Below are 17,151 nucleotides of genomic sequence, written 5' to 3'. Positions count from 1 at the left end.
GATCGCGCTAGATGAGTTCTGAAGAGCGGTCATATGTTGGGGGTGTGCGCTCCAAAATCCCTGGAGGCTTGGATTTCTAGAGCCCCCCTTACCACGAGACAGTCACGACGGCTGCGTCTCTGGAAGGATGGGGCGTTCACACAGGACGTTTTCACGCCAGAGGCCTGTGTCTACCCGAAGAGAAGACACTGCACATAAACGTACTGGAACTACAGGCTGTGTTTTGGGCCCTCAAGTCGTTTCTGCCGTCCCTCAAGGGCAAGGTGGAGAGGGTCTTCACAGACAATACCACCACAATGTTTTACATCCGGAAGCAGGGGGTCACCAGATCCCCGGCGCTCTCCAGGGAGACGCAGGACTTGTAGCACTGGGTAGTCGCCCAGGGGATGTTCGTCATTCCATTCCACCTGGCAGGATAAAGAGCAGTCGCTGACTCTCTCAGCAGGGAGTTACGCTCTTGCCACGAGTCGGAGCTCCGGCAGGACCAAGTGGACAACCTGTTAGACAAATGGGGCAATCCCCAGATCGATCTGTTTGCGATGGCGACGAACACCAAGTGCCGGAGGTTCGCCAGCAGGTTTCCCCAGGCGGGGTGCATGGGGACGCATTCTCATTCCCCTGGTACGGCCTGTTTCTACATGCGTTCCCTCCGTTACTTATTTGCGTCATCAATCAACTCCCACAGTGCCAGTGCAGGATGATCTTCGTCGCACCAGCGTGGCCGAGGCAGATCTGGTACCCGGTCCTTCTCAACATATCGGCGTCCCCTCCAGTCAAGCTGCCAGTGGTTGCTGATCTTCTCGCCAGGGAAGGAGCTCTTCTGCACCACGACCCAGGACTGCAGCACCTGAAGTCCTTGCTCCGGCAGCATTAGAATTTGTGGGTTACGATCTTCCGGCGAACTGCAAGGAGGTACCCGCCAAGGCCAGAGCATCATCTACTTTGAAATGCTACAAACTCAAATGGAAGAGATTCGCTATTTGGCGCCGTTAACAGAAGATCGACTCTGTGAGGGTCACTGCCCCTCAGGTACTTCCATATTTGCTGTCGTTGGTCAAATCGGGGCTGGTTCACGCGTCTATCAAGGTTCATCTGGCGGCCATCTCTTGCTACACCAGATCACCAGGACGACCCTCCTTGTGGTTGCACCGGTTAGTCAAGGAATTCGTCAAAGGACTATTTTGCTCGTTCACGCCAGTGAAGGCCCCGGTGTGGGAGCTCAATGTGGTACTTACTAGGCTCATATGAGCCCTGTTCGAGCCTATGCATTCTGTTCAACTCGGGTTTCTCTCGTGGAAGACCGCTTTTCTCATGGCCATCACATCTGCACGACTGGTCGGTCAGATCCAGGCCCTATCCTGTAAACCACCTTACTTGACTTTCCATGAGACAAGAGTGGTGCTGCGGACGCACCCCTCCTTCATGCCCAAGGTGCCGTCGGACTTTGATCTAAACAAGCTCTTGGTGTTACCTGTGTTTTTTCTGACGCCTTAGTCGCTGGCTGAAAGGACTTTGCACTTGCTGGATGCGGCTAGAGCGCTGAAGTTCCGGAAAAAACTTCTCAGCTTTTTGTGAACTTTGGTCCTGTGAACCATGGGAAGGCCCTGTCCAAGGCTTCGGTTTCCAGGCGGCTCTCCGGCTGTAACACTCACTGTCACCGGTTGGCAAACCGACTGCTGCCTGGCCGTCCCAGAGCCCATTCTACCAGAGCGGTCGCTGCTACTACAGCGTTTGTCTGGTGTTCCCCTGCTGGACATCTGCAGGGCTGTTACGTGGAGTTCAATGCACACCTTCACAAGTTTCTAGTGCATCGACAGGGATTTTGGGGAGCAGTCCAGAGTTGGCCAAGCAGTGCTGCACAACCTGTTCGCTTGAAGGTGAGACTGGTGAGGAGGTAAGAATTGCTTCTTTTGAGCCTTGCCGCCTCCCGTGGTTGTGCATATGTACTGCTATGTATTCTTTATTCATGAGCATGTGAATCTATGCCAGACCCCATGCTGTTGAAGGAACAATTTACTTACCTGTAACTCTTTTTCTACAGCATGGGTCTGGCATGGATTCACATGCAAACCCTCCCACCTGGCCCTCTGCTGCTCTTCTCTTGGTCCTACTGCCACTTTACGTGCTACCAAATCTGGAGATGGCTGCCAGAGGAGGGGCTTAGGTAGAGGGCAGTCATTGGCTTGGGGCAGTATGACCCAGAGCTCAGTGATTGGTTTATAGGAGAAAGACAGTCTGGAATTGAAACTGAAACAGTTTTTTCTTTTACCAAGGATTCCCAGCCTGACGGGGAATATTCATGAGCATGAGCATTTGAAGTTTGTTGAGGTTGGCACCAGAGTTGCCTGCGAATAGGGCATTGCAGTAGTCCGACCTGGAGCCTATCACCGCTTCTGCGAAAGTGAGGCATCTTTTTGTGGAAAGGAACGGTCTACACGCATAGATCGTTTTGTGGTGTAGGCTGCTGAGGAGGCAATGGCATCGACTTGCCTGGAGAGTGACAAGGTGGAGTTAAGTTACACCCCGAGGGTTTTGACGTTACTGGATACCTGGATAGAGATGCCGTCAATGTGATTTGTATGCCAGGTCTAGTTTGTTTAGGAGCGTTGTAGAGTCGACTGGGAGCAACTCAGTTTTGTCATTTTTCAAGCATAGGTGTTGCCAAGTTGGATAGTTTGGTGCACTGATCTCAATGATTCGGAGTCAGTAGGGTAGTCGCCTGTGATGGATAGAAGTAGCTGAGTAGATTCTGTATAATTTGTCTAAGAGATTCCCTGGGCATCAAGTAGATCGAAAAATGGTTTGGTGAAGATTTATAGTGTGGGTGACATGCATGACCCTTGAGGGACGCCGCTTGCCAGGGGTAGGAGAAGCTGAAAAGACTCATTGTTCTTTTTGAGAGGAAGGAAGAGGTCCAGGTGGTAGCCTTGGGGGTAAAGTGGGCTGACTAATGGAGGTGCTGGCTTAGTATTTGGTGAGCCACCAAGTCAAAGGCGGGTGAGAGATCTAGCAGTTGGAGGGCCTGGTCGGAGGCCTGATTGGCGCAGGCCTAAACGTTTGTAGGATACCAGGTGTTGTTGGATATGTAGATAGGCTGCTCTGTCCAGTATTTTCAGCAGGAATGGTATAGTTGTGATGGGGCGGTAATTGGGCTCCCTTGGGCTCCATTAATGTTTGACCAAGTCACACTGTGAGAAAGCCGAACTTGGAACCTGCAATGCTATGCTGCTTCAATTACCACAGCAGCCATCTTATCCTGGAGCTCATGCTCCATTCTTGGATCCATTTCTTCAGTGGAAGAGCCTGCTGGAGGGCAGAGGAGGCATGATGGCAGTGGCTGGGGAGCACTTGGTCTATCCTAGTGTGTTGAGATCGAGTGGAGTCCCTATCTGAACTTTAACTTTTGACAACTTTTATTAATCAGAACCACTGGTTCTACCAATCTCTATGTAAACCTACCTGAAGAGTATATACTCTAGGGTTCAACTGTGTAAGAGTTGGGGATGCTGTTTTGTGTTGATTCTAAAGAGTTATTTTCTTTCCATTTCTATGCATCTGATTACTCTTGTGTTTCACTGATTCAAATGCTACTCTATTTCTCCTAAGGGTGATTGTATATATTGGTTTTATAAGTGGTGATGTGACAATATTTTGACTAAAGGTTTTACTTGCTTATTGTGTAAACTAAAGGTCTAATAAATAATATTTCTGATGCTTTTGGATCTGCTTAGATCACATGCTCTGCATAGTCCGACATCTCGTGGTAGTCTAGGAATATTACAAGATTTGTTTTCTAAAGTTGATAACGGACTCCGACAGGGCGTGTTAGAAATACTATTCCTAGTGTGACGTTTACTGTGCCCATGGTCCTTCACACGTCGAGGTCCCTCAGATTGTTTCTTTCCACCATTGTGCTTGGTCACAAGTTGCGTAGTTCCTTTCCAGGCAGATGCCTTGGACTAGTTAAAGGTTTATTCGTAGACTTCCGATTCTTTCTTTACTGCCCGCTTTTGCCGCAGCATCATCCAACTGCTCGATGGCCCTCGACAAACCACTCCATCGTAGACTAGCAGATGCAGACCTCTCGGGCCTCTTCGGGCCTCAGCCCTTACAGTAGGAAGGGGGGTCTTTTCATACAGACACCTTTTAGAGAATGCATATTCTGCCACCCCCTTTCCCTTTTTCTCACCTAACTGCCTTTCCATTTATAATGAGCAAAACACCTTTTACATTTTGCACTACCTGCCATAGAAAATTGCTGTGAAGGATATGCACCGTGTGCAATTATTGTCTCGCTAGGGACCACCCGAAAAGCGTGCAAACGTTTCCACCCGAAAACTCTTAAGACCACCAGACCAAGCACTGGGCCGTCCACGCAATGTAGGCCAAAGCCTCCATCTGCGTGACTGAGGATTCCAGGGAGGGCAGTATCAATGTCCTTGGTGCGGGCCCCGACTCGACTAAGCAAGCCTGCGGCTCTGTGACGGAGACTACACCCGGCGGCCATGGCGCACACACATCCAAACACACAAAGCACATATCGTATGCCGTCGTCGTTGACGTGTTGTCTGCGTAAAAAGCCTCTAAATCTTCCGTGTCCTCTGGGGCATCGCTTACGCCTTCGCCTCATGACAGGCCTCCGAAAAACCGCCTCCCAAAGTCGGTTTGGACACTGCGCACAAAAAAATGCCCTCCTTTTGCGCGGCGAAAGGCGCATCAGTGTCCCTTAAACATATGCCGAAAAAGCAGGAACTTGTTTAAAAAAATAAATAAATAAACACGTCCCCACCACCCACCACCCTGTTAAAGACGAATTCACCGAAAAAATCAAAATCAACAAGGACCAGGTGGCCTCCCAAGCCATCCCTAACCCTTCAAGCTTTCCACCCTCTTATGACTGAACCCCTGAACAATTCAACAGAGTTATGAAGAGGATGTCATGCTTTGTTGACTTCATGGACAAGCATCCAGACGAACTAACATCCCTTAAAGATGCCTCCCAGTCATAAGATGCAAAACATCAACCCCCTGCCAAAACCCTCATCTTGACCCACAGCCAAGCACTTCCGCCCTAGGTCCCCTGGCAGCCACTTACCAAGGCCCCTTTCAGGGATTGTATGGTGTTGATCTCTCAGGGTCGCACGACCCCTGGCTCTCGGAGACCTATACAGTCGGGACAATACTACGATGATGACATCTGTCATCCAATCGCCTGGCCAAGAAGACCAGCCGGTAGCAGATTTACCTGTGGATAATCAGCTCCAGTGTAACGAACATCTGCTAAAAGCTGCGCAACATTTCAGTATTGCCACACAAGAGGCACAGGGAGACGAGGACTTTGTGGAGGAAGTTCTTGGCGACAAGTCCGCCACCCAGTTTATTCCACTGTTAGTCTACACAGAACGTATACACCCTTCCTTACTTACGCCTAACCTCACAAGGGCGGTTAACCCTAGAATCAAAAAATGATTCGGGCCAGCGCCCAAAGACCCCCCCCTGGTCAGCTAAAACCTGACTCTGGTCGTCGCCACTACCAGAAAGAGGGCGGGCACTCCTCTGGCATCAGCTGAAGCACCGCCAGACAGAGAGCACAGAAGAATTTACACTCTTGGAAGGAAGGTTGCCTCCTCAGTGGCATATCAAGCTAGAATTGCGAATAATACTACACTCCTAGCTACTTTTTTACGGAGTAGTGGGATGACTTGGAACATGTTGAAGTGGTTCCAGAACCCCTAAAATCACAATTGCCAAGCACTTTCTCGAAGGCAAGCAGGCTTCTAACTGCATCAATAATCTTGATGCAGCAGAACATGCAGGCTGCATCGTCGCAGAAGGCACACTCATCAAACGCCATGCCTGGCTCAGACATTCTGGTTTTAAATTAGAGACACAGGCCACACTCCTTAACATGCCAGTGGAACCTAATTTCCTTTCCGATAATGCTGTCTAAGCCCTCAAGAGCACAAAGGATGAGTATGACACTCTTAAATACTGTGGTCAATTAACTAACAAGCCCTACGTACAACTGGGCTCCTCAAACTCCAGAAGGTTTCAGGGTCAGGGTCAATGCTCTTCCGGATACACTCGGGGCAGACGGTCTTCATCTTGGGGCTCATCGCAAGGACAATCTTCCTCTTCTGGTTTTCAAAGGCTCCACCCCTCCCAAACAATGACGCACCACTGCAGGTCCCCTCCCATACCACCCCAGTAGGCGGTCGAATTTCACACTTTGGGAGGAGATAACATCAGACAAGTGAATTTTGTCCAATGTGGCAGGCGGGTATTGCATCAAACCTTTATAAAAGCCACTCAACCGCCCGCCAAGACACAGAAAAATGACCTAGAGCGAACGAGGGTTCTAGATACGGTGAACTTCTGGGGGATAGTGAGAAAAAGAATACCTCTGAGGAGCTGCCGCTGTTGTTGGCCTTTTCGGCAAGGTCTGTTATGTGCTCAGTGAAGGAGAGGGTGGAGTCGAAGATGACACCAAGGTTTTTTGCCTCACAGGAAGGCGAAGGAAGAGGGACCAAGGAGGGCGGCGAGAGTGAGAGAGGGAAAGCAGGAGTAGGGCTCCCATTGAGAAGCATCTGTCTTACTGGCATTAAGCCAGCGGTCGTTGGAGGTGCACCAATCCTGAATCGCGGATAGACGGTCAGGAATGAGCGAGAGAGGAATCTGAGTGGAGCTTGAAGGAGAGCGGAGTGTCATCTGCATAACAACGATAGAGGGGAAGGTAGAGATCAGGTGGGCCAAATAGAAATTGAAGAGCCAAGGTGCGAGCTTAGAGCCCTGGCGAACACCACATGTGGAGAGAGGTGTGTTGGAGTGAAAGGACCCATGTTGGACCTGGTAGGGTCGGTCCAGGAGGAAGAAGGTATACAAACTGCACTTCTCTTTAAGGTGATGTGTGCAATTTTAGCAATACAAGAAATAGATAGAGGGACCTAGTCTCTCAGTAGTGATAGTCTTGGGGACTGAGTAGTCTCGCCCATATGAATGAGCATAAGGGTACGTTGAGTAAAGCAGTAGGCTGTACATAACTCCAAAACGTCATGACAGAGTTAAAAGTAAAGGGTGTCCCATATAAATCTATGGGAAGAAAGCAGCAAGAATAACATCTTTCCTTACAGAGCCTGAATGCCCTCTGTATAACACATGCATACACGCAAGATCTCTTACACACGTCAAGTCTGAACACTTATCGACTGTACCAACATTCAACTATTCTGTGCCAAGGAAAATCCAGAATGCACTTAGAAAATGCTACACACATAGAATGTCAGGTCACTTCCCTGTCAATTATGCCAATTATCAGTTGACAATTCACCTTGAATGTCTATTGGCATCCATCTTGTCCATGGGTGGCATTGTGGGGGAGGAATGGGACTGTTTTCTTCTTTCTCAGTACTTTTTTTTAAGTAACTGTATGAAATGTTTCTTTTTCTCAGATGAGAAACGAAATGAGGAAAAATCTTTGGAATCAAGCGATGGTATTTCATCAGGAAAGCCCAAAAGACGATTTCCTGATTTTGGGTAAATAATTTATGGCTGTTTGTATACTAGTATTTTAGATGGATGCAAGTTCATGTACTGTCACTGTGTAAAATCATATTTGAATTTCAAATATTTTAAAAGGAGCACACTGTTGCATACACATCATGCTTATGTCTGTTAAAGAAGGGGCAAACCTCTTTCATATTTAAGTTTTAATGTTGACTTGCTTGCACCATAGCCACAAATGATGGTCCTGTGTGGAATCCTTAGTGGCAGCATCAGTGTATTTCCTACCCCATTTTCTACTTATGACAATTTAATTGACATTATTGCCAGCACCACACAGTGCTGACTCACATGTCAGTCTCTGTTCACGTTGGTTCTCTGAGGCAGGAGAATTACCATTCGCAAAAGGAAAAACTCCCTTTTTCAAACTGAAGCTCTCCCTTTTCTGCTCCTCCTTCATGAATCCAAGAGACAGGTGTTGGGGGAGATTTCCTAAAGTCCCACTTGCGGGTAAGAATTTAGTAAGCTATGCCAATGGTTTGTAGATCCCCCCCCCCAACTCTTGGTATCGGTGTGTACTACTTGGGGAACCTTGGTAGAGTGGCAAAGCAGTCAAGCTTATCATAAAAGGAAGATGTGAGCTGTAGGCAAGTACACTGAACCTAATTAGGAATTCCCAGCAAAGAAACACTTACACATAAATGTATATTAAAATATAGATGTATTATATTTACACAAGAATCAGGTTTCATTACGGTTAAGCTATTTACTCTGCATACACACATAAGAGTGACTTTTGGAAAGGAAAATTGTTGGTTAGTGCAACACTAGCAGTTCTTACGGTTTTACAGGCAGTTTGTTCACACAGCAAGCCTTTTAAGGTCCAAAATGCAACCCTAGTTCAAGGCAGTTCGGCGAGGGCTTAAAGCCTTGACAAGCACCAGAATACGAACGTTCCCTGTGGATACTTAACAGTATCTATTCTCTAAGATGCAAAAGGACATAATCAACATTGGAGACCCTGTTGAAGGACTCACTAAAGGGACGCAAGCAGCGGCTCGAGTCGGAGGTTAGAGGGGGGTATCGTGGACACCTCCTATGTGCACTTCAACGCTCTGGAGCGACTTCACAGATCAAGGTAAGCAATACCTGTATCCCCACAGTACCTTAGGTTAGAAGCAAAGATTGTGGCTGGTTTCTCCTCGATGTGGCGGTGCTGGACCCGCCTCCGGATTCCTTGGTCTGATGACGAAAGGCAGGACAGAAGACTGGATCTCTCAGCAGCAGTATCAATGGAGGGCCTCTAGCCTGGCTTTCTGCAAATTCTCTGGTCACTCTGCGACTTTGGTGCCTTTTCTGCAGCACCAACAAAGGACGCAATTTGCCCGGTCAGTGTTCATCGCTTCTCACAGTCCCACACTCTGCTGAGGACTGGGCGAGTTGGATTGGAGATCTGGAGTGCCTTGACGGCGCAACAAAGACTTGGATGAGTTTGGCCTTTCCACGATAATGTGCTTGGAATGGGCAGCAGGTCTCCTGGTATTGGGGTTTCGCAGCTCTGGAAACTCACCCGAACTCGGGAGATGGCTCAAATCAAAGTTCATCTTGGGACTGGTCAGTCCCACCAGTCAAAGGGAAGGAGTCATCCTCTTCGGAGTTACTCTGTCACACAGAAACTGGGGTCAGGACAGCACTGGCCGCTTCACAGTATTGCAAACGGTCTGCAGGCATCTCTGGTCGTCTTTTTCGGTTACTTCAGTTTCCAGTGGTCGACTTGCCTTTCACTTCAGGAGCCTCACCTTTTATACAGTTCCAGCACACACTGCTCTGCAATCTGTTGGCAGTTTACAGAAAAGGGCAAGTGGCTGGAGCCTAGCCGGGGACTCCCGAGTGTTTCTGCTGAAGGACGGACACACACACGTGCATGCATGCACGCCCATGCACATACATACATACATACATATACACACACACGCACGTACACCCACAAGTAAGTGTATAACCGAGGCTATGGACATAGCCTGCGGTAGAAAATGTGCCAAAGAGTTGGTAGAACATGGCCACTGCCACCAGCCATAACTAGGAGATTGTCTGTGACATAAGTCACAGGAGCAGAGAGAAAGGGGATACTAAGTATCCCTTTGGCACTTCACATAAGGTGGTGTGCCAATCACTCCGACTATAACGTTTTAGGAGAGATTTTAAGTATCCCTCTATCCTTAAGAACTGTAGTTACTCTAGGACATGGAAAAGGATGACCCAACGGGTTCCCAGCAACACTGCCCATAAGGAGCTGTGTGCTGCAATAGTAAAAATCGAATGCCTTGAGAGATGGAGGAAAGTAGACTCCATAGGACAGTAAAATATAAAAGAATGAGTGGAAAAAGTCTCCACTCATTCAGGGTTAAAGAAAAAGGTCCAGAATCCAAGCAAAAAGTGCTGGGGGTCTCCTTAGAAGAGGTGATGAAGCATAAATATTATACACCTCCCTAATACTCTACCCCCCAGACTAGGGACATGAGGATCTAATCCACTACTGGGTGAATCTTTTGATCCAGTCAGTCATACTTTCTGGAGAGATCATCCGCATTCTTATGTTGGGTACCTGAACTACGCTCAATAGTGAAGTCAAAGCTTTGGAGGCTTATGGAACAAATTAGCAATTTTGGGGTTTCTGCTTTTGTGTGCATTAACCACCTTATGGGGTTGGTGGCCAGTTTGAATCCTGAAAGTAGTTCCATAGAGGTATGGCCTTAACTTCAATGCCCATATAATAGAAAAACATTTACGTTCAATTGTGACCCACCTGGTTTTAGTTTTCTACTAATGAAGTAGATGGCGTGCTCCCTGCTTTTGCAATCAAATTAACTCAAGATTGCTCATATCCCAGTGTTGGAAGCATCAGGGGCTACGAAGGCCTGAGTATAATCTGGAACTCTCAGCACTGGAGCTTTACAGAGAGCATCTTTCAACCCCTGGAAGGCTTTTTCACATTCCTCATTCCACTTGACCTTTTTAGGGTATTTGGGAGAGGATACAGTATTCAGAGGAGAAGCTATGGTCCCATAGTTCTCATTGAAGTTCCTGTAGTAACCAGTAAGTCATAAGAAAGCTCTTACTTGAGTTTGAGTAGTTGGAGTGATCCAGTCTTGTACAGCCTGTACTTGGCTGGTTAAGAGTTTAATCTCCCCTCCTCCTACCTCATGACCAAGGTAGACCACTTTACTCTGACCAACTCAGCATGTACTTGCCTTGATTTTCAGATTGGCCTGTTGAAAGGCCTGCAACACATATCCTAGGTGGTTGAGATGTTCTTCCCAGGTAGGGCCGAACAATGCAATGTCATCCTAGTATGCAATGCAGAAGTTTTCTAACCCATTCAGAACATGGTTCACCATCCCCTGGAATGTGGCAGGTGCATTCTTTACACCCAATGGGATTACGTTAAACTGATACACGCCTTCCAGGGTGGAAAATGCTGTTTTCTCTGTGGCATAGTCAGTCATGGCAATCTGCCAATAACCACTTGTCAGGTTAAAAGTGCTGATGAATGTTGCTGAGTCCAGTTTATCCACCAGTTAATCTGTCCTTGAAAGGGATTGAGCATCTGTTGAGATGGATTTCTAAACACTGACCTGGTGGGCGGAAGTTTAGGAGGCCATCCTAGTTTAGTGGAACCTTCTGGACAAACCAGACCAATCTACGGTAGAAACCTTTATAATAAAACACAATTAAACCACAGTAATAATAAAACAGTTATCACACACTTTTTCACTATGTAACATATATACAAAAAGTATTTAGCCTAATGCTGATGAAAGGGGAGAGAATAACCACAACCTGCAACAGAAAGGGGTAAGTTCAACACAGATTTCAAAGAACTGCCTAATGCGATATCAATACTCATGTTATGCAGTCCAGCCCTAAAAAGGGCTGTAGCTGCTCATGAAGGGGGTTGAGGTGATGAAGAATAAAGCCCTTCTCCTTGAGGAGGGCCTACCCTTGCAGATAGTGACTTTCTGAGTTCAGGAATAGCTGGGAGTGCACGCTAGCCCAGACAAGGTGAGTATCTTGTAAGGGATTCTCGTGCATACAAACAGATGGATGTGCCAGGGGGCCACCACTAAGTACTCACCGACTCTCAACACCATCCGGACCAAACCTTTCCAGTCTAGTCCACTTTGCCAGTAGGTTTCAGCTCTGCAGTTACAGGATGCTCTGGCTCTCAGTGGCTGCGGGACAGATGAATCGTGGCGGGACAGTAGCCTTTTCTCAGCTCTCAAAGAAAGGAGGAGGATAGATCCGGTGCAGCACGCGGTCGGGCAGGTCTGCAGGCACTTAGTGACAGTCACCACAGTGGGGCGACACAGGGATCGCAAATGCTTGCGGCGTGGCGCACGCTCATAAATCGCGACCCAGAGGAGCTAAGTCTTCTAGTTTTGGTGGGAGAGGGACCAGGACCACAAGTGAGCCAGTCTCAACTCGGGACGGCAGTGCTCCTGTGCAGTACCCCAGGTTCAAGCTGGTCAGTTTACTGGATGGCCCAGGAACACTTCTGAAGAGGCTCTTTATGCGAGGGTAGCCAGGAGGTGCCGAGTAGTTGGTCCCACTACTCCAAATGGCCAAAGCGCCCTTGCAGGCCTTCCTGGTACTATGCAAAAGCAGGGGTCCGACCGGACGCCAATGGGGTCAGGGTGCCAAACCCTTCAGCTAGTCTCCGGTGGTTCCACGAGTCAGCTCTTTCGTTCAGGATACTTGGCCCCTGCTGTAGTTCAGTGTGAACTTCAGGTGATCAACCTGGAGTGGATGCAGAGCCCCTTCTCTTATCCAAGAATCATTTTGCCCCCAAATGTCAGATAACCAATGGAAGATCTGCTCTTGCATGTACGCCAGACGTGGGCCAATCGTGTCCCACAATGGTTCCAGTCATTCAGGCATACTGGCACCAGTAGTGTGGATTGGGACCAGACAGTCCCAACCCTCTTCCTGGGCACTAGCACACGTGGCATGCAGGAGCCTGCCGAAGATGCGGTTTTCACAGGAGGCTGCATACCCAAATAAGGAATACCCAGGTGTCTCGACCTGGAGAAGGCAAAGGGACAAAATGACACAAGGACAGAACAAAATAAGTTGTGGCATGGCCACAGTCTTGGGCCAAACGCGGTATGGTCCATAAAAATGGCAAGTCAGCCTTCCAGTTAGGGTCAGGTCAAAGGCCTTAAAACCTCATCCAAGACTCTCTTGGAGTCGGTCCTGGCGCCTTTGCCACCAGGCTCATAACCATCATGAAGACCAACTTTAGAATGGGTCTATTTACTTGGGACTATTTAACTTGGGGGGGAGGGGGGGGTTCAGCCAACCGGGAGGCACACACTTGGCTCAGTTACAAGGAACTGAGCTATGCGGTCTAGTCTTTTGGGTGTGGCAGGCCTGGGACTATTTTACCTGGACTACTTCACCTGAGACTATTTAAACCGCACTCAAACAGCAGAACATGCTTTGCGTTATTCTGCTGTGGGCAGCGTAACGCTCACTGTGTCTAGTTCTTTGATGCCAGCTTACCTGAAACCAAGGACCTGCAGAGAGAGAAAGAACACTAGGAAACTTACCTGGAAGAGTATCCTGTCTTCAATTAATCGCAGACTTCAGTTCCACCCACCTGAAGGTACGAACTCCATCATACGGCACTGCATGCATCCTGGAATACCATAACCTGGAAAGAGGAGAAAGAAAAACAGCATTAGGAAGCGTTTACTCACGTTTACTCCCGAATGAAGAAAGCCACAAAATTCTTACCTGGGTAGTCCTCTCCTGGTCAGTATCATTGCTGGAACATTAAGGCGCTCGGCGAGGAACATCACAACCTGCAAGGAGAGAAAAGACACAAGTTAGCACTATAAAAGGCGAAACAGCACCTTGCATTACTCAGAGGACAGCATCGCGCACACCACGCTTTCGCCTCCCTGCCCATGCTCGTCTTCAAACTGCATGACAACACCAAAATACCTTTCCATACCTAACAGGAAAGAAGCAAAACATCGAACTAAGAGGAACTTCAGAACTGCATATAAAGACTGTAAAGCAGCAAACCTACGGAGTCGCAGCAGGCCTGGATTCCCACAGGGGGGCTTGCACCAGTGAAGTAACTTGGTCGCTGCTTGCCCCCCCACATTTACGCGCCCCTGCCACGAGGAGCAGGACGGAGAATCCACCTTTACAATATTAAGGTGAGGAGAGGGCCAAGGGGGAGGAGGGAGTTGAGGCCAAGGGAGGTGGGAAAACATAAAGACAATCTGGTATTGAATCCAGCTCTCCTATATTGCAGACCCATCTTTTACCAGAGGCCTTACCAAGGGACCGGGAGAGGGTTCGAGAGTGCAAATCATCCAACCAGGGCTGGGTGGCGTCCCCGTGGATACCAGGTGAGCGTAACGCAAACTGTCTTTCCTATAAACCAATCACTGAGCTGTGGGTTATACTGCCCCCAGCCAATGACTGGCCTCTCCCTAGGCCCCTCCTCTGGCAGCCATCTTCAGATTTTTACCGCACTTTCAAGTGTTGGGAGTCCTCGTGTGTTGCTCCGACAGCTTTTCCTCGTTTTCGCACTGTTTTCATTAAAAAGTTCCTATTTTTCTCAACTAGAGCCTCTGTACTCTGTTTCTTTTATCGGCAATCGGGGATCTGTTTGCCGGCGTCTTTCAACGCCCCTCAAGGGCAGACTTGATGAGTTTCATCGAAGATTCCAGAAGGCCATCGGGCCTAGACCGCACGCCAGACCATGTCGGAGGAGAAGGATGGAAGTTCTCTCTTCAATCTCTGCTCCAGCTGCGGATTGAGGAATGTGTTTGTGGAGGACACACACTCCCAGTCTCTATCTCCAACCGGATCACAAGGAAGCAGATTGTGAGATCTGCCTTGGATTTTCCAAGCGCATTGTCAAGGATCGACACAGTATGTTGGGAGAGTGTCTCAACGCCATGGCCTCCACCTCGTGTGGCGAACCTTGCCCTGCCTCACCCAGGACCGGCCTGTCCGAGGAGCAGGCTTCTGAGTCCTTTGAGGGCGCTCCATTCGTGGTGGCCCAAGACCAGGCCAAGCACTGCAAGTCAGTTTTCCATCGGGGTCGCGGCGCAAGCGGGTCCCGCTCATCTTCACCGTCTGCCTCCATCTCAAGTCATCGCTTCAGCTCATCCTCGAAGAGGAAGTCGGCTATCCTGGGCATAATGTGGGAGAGGCCAGAAAAGACCAAGGCGTAGGGTATGGTGTCTGACCTGCTCTTGAAGGCCCAGGTGGTCCAGACGAAATCATCCTCGACAATCGAGCTGGTGGCGGCCACCCTTTCAAAGGCGAAAGGGTCTGACCCGGTTCAGGGGACCCCCGATGGCACCCAGAGTGGCCCTCCCTCCCAGGCGTGAGGCTTCGGCCAAACCGGTGGAGAAAACGCTGGAGAAAATGATGCTGTCCCTGAGCCTGAGGCTGACCCCCCCCCCCCCCGGCCTTTCTTCTTCTTCGGACAAAGAGGACATGGTGTCTGTTCACACGGTCCCGGAGCACGTGGGGAACCATGGCGCAAACGGCAAGGACAATGATGATGATGGTGGGAATGCTGACGAATTTCGTAGGTGCTGGGCCCAGCAAACCTATGCTGCTCCCCCCTCATCCCCCAACACCTTCCAGGGACGTATCGCTGGACATTCTTTCGACTCTCCACACGCTGGTTTTGGAGATGCAGAAGAGGATGCTGACGGCTCCCCCAGCGCTGGTTCCTGTGGCACTGAGCCCTTTGCTGGAAAAGAGAAATCGGCACCCTACTCCACTTCACCAGCCGCTACACATTCCCCCCCCTCCCCGGGATACAGGGACGGACACAGCGACAACGGACACTGACGGCAGCATTTTCCCCCGCCGAGGGCTTCTCCCCAGACAAAGTGGGATCGTTCCACTCCATGTTCGCCCGCGCGTCTGAGCTCTTCCAGCTGATGTGCCAGAAGAGAGGAGGTTTCCTTTATCAACGCCGGGAGGCCAAGAGGAACCCAATTCTGGTGGTGCCTCTCCTGTACGACGTTTGGGATGAGGGCCTGGTGCTCCTGAAGAACCCCGCCTCGGCCCCGGCTAAGAGAGACCCGCTAGAGAAGAAGTATCGGGTGCCAGAGTCTGCACCCAAGTGTCTGAGAATGCAACCATCGCCGGACTTGGTTGTCTTGGCTACTGCAAGAAAGAAATCGTCCAACCCGTCGTTAACATCTGACCCCCCCCCCCCGACCACGAGGGGAAGAAATTGGACGCTGTGAGGCAGGTCATTTACTCAGTGAGGACTACAGTCAAGGCGGCCAACGCCTTGGCGATCCTGGCCACGTACAACTGGGAGCTTTGGTACAAGATAGCTCTGATCCTGGATTTCTTCCCCAAAGGCAAGTGGGTAGAGGCAATGGAGATCCTTCAGGAAGGCGAGGTGGCATCGGACCATGCCATCACCATGGCTCTGGACATTGTGGACACGGGGTTCTGCCAGATGGGGAACAGTGTTTGCCTCTGTTGTTGTGGCTGGCTGAAGGCCACCAACTTCAGACAAGACTTCCAGACGAGGGTCCTGGACATGCTCATTTGACAGAGACCATCTTTTCGGCAAGGCAGTCATCTAAACTCTTCAGGCAAAGCCGACAGACGGCCCGTGCCCTAGACAAGCTGCAGCAGCGCCGTCCGTCCTTTCATCCCTCGGGAGAAAAGTTGGGGAGGTCTTAGATTGGAAAGGCCTGTTTCTGTACGTGTTACCTCCATTGCTACTACGAGTTATCAGTCAACTCAGACGGTGCCGGTGCCCGGATGATCCTTGTGGCGCCAGCGTGGCCGAGGCAGATCTGTTACGAGGATCTTCTCAGCATGTCGGCGTCCCCTCCAGTCCAGCTACCAGTGGTTACGAATCTTCTTGCCAGGGAAGGAGGCGCAATCCTGCACCACGTTCCAGCAGCATTAAGAGTTTGTTGAGTACAATTTCCCTGCGCACTGCAGGGAGGTCCTCGCCAAGGCTATGGCGTCATCGACTCTCAAGAGTTACGGACACAAATGGAAGAGTTTCGCGACCTGGTGTCGGTCGCAGAAGATTGACCCTCAGAGGATCACGGCCCCCAGGTCCTTCCGTGTTTGTTGTCATTGGTGAAATCGGGGCTAGCGCACACCTCCATCAAGGTGCATCTGGCGGCTATTTCCCGCTACACCAGGTCTCCCGGACAGTCTTCTCTTTGGTCGCACCGTCTAGTGAAGGAATTGATCAAAGGACTGTTCCGTTCTTTCCCGCCAGTAAAGACTCCTGTCCTCTGCGTGGGAACTCAATGTGGTTTTGAGTAGGTGTTAGGGAGAATTCTCTGTTAAGGCTAATTTCCCAAACCTAGTGAGTCCCCCAGCAGCTTTGCTGGATTTTTGGGGTTTATTTTTTTCTTTCTCCTGGTAAGAGTGAGACTCTTTTACTCCCACTCTTAGACATGATTTGAGGTGTTCCTTTGACTTTGAATGTGTTTTATGGGCTATGGGGTCCTTTACCCCATAGGGCTTCATGTGTTTTTGGTATGCGGGTTACACAGCATTCTCCGTGCAGTAACCCAGGGGTGTCGTAATGACCCCCAAACATAGACTTCATACCCTGGGACTGACTGT

At 49.6% G+C, this 17,151-nt stretch overlaps 1 protein-coding gene across 2 annotated transcripts in view; it reads left to right on the top strand.

Moving 5' to 3' along the window:
* LOC138488866 (neurabin-2-like) overlaps positions 1-17,151 on the top strand; it is a 1,321,710-nt gene that overhangs the window by 864,923 nt on the left and 439,636 nt on the right. For both annotated transcript variants that reach the window (XM_069616225.1, XM_069616224.1), the window contains exon 14: positions 7,449-7,533. In XM_069616225.1, the coding sequence (XP_069472326.1) occupies positions 7,449-7,533 (85 nt within the window). The remainder of the gene's footprint in view (positions 1-7,448; positions 7,534-17,151) is intronic.

Source organism: Ambystoma mexicanum, chromosome 9 (genome assembly GCF_040938575.1).
Source record: "Ambystoma mexicanum isolate Mex_15411 chromosome 9, UKY_AmexF1_1, whole genome shotgun sequence".
Taxonomy (NCBI): Eukaryota; Metazoa; Chordata; class Amphibia; order Caudata; family Ambystomatidae; genus Ambystoma; species Ambystoma mexicanum.
The sequence above is the reverse complement of the archived record's forward strand: the minus strand, read 5'-3'. Positions and strand labels throughout refer to the sequence as shown.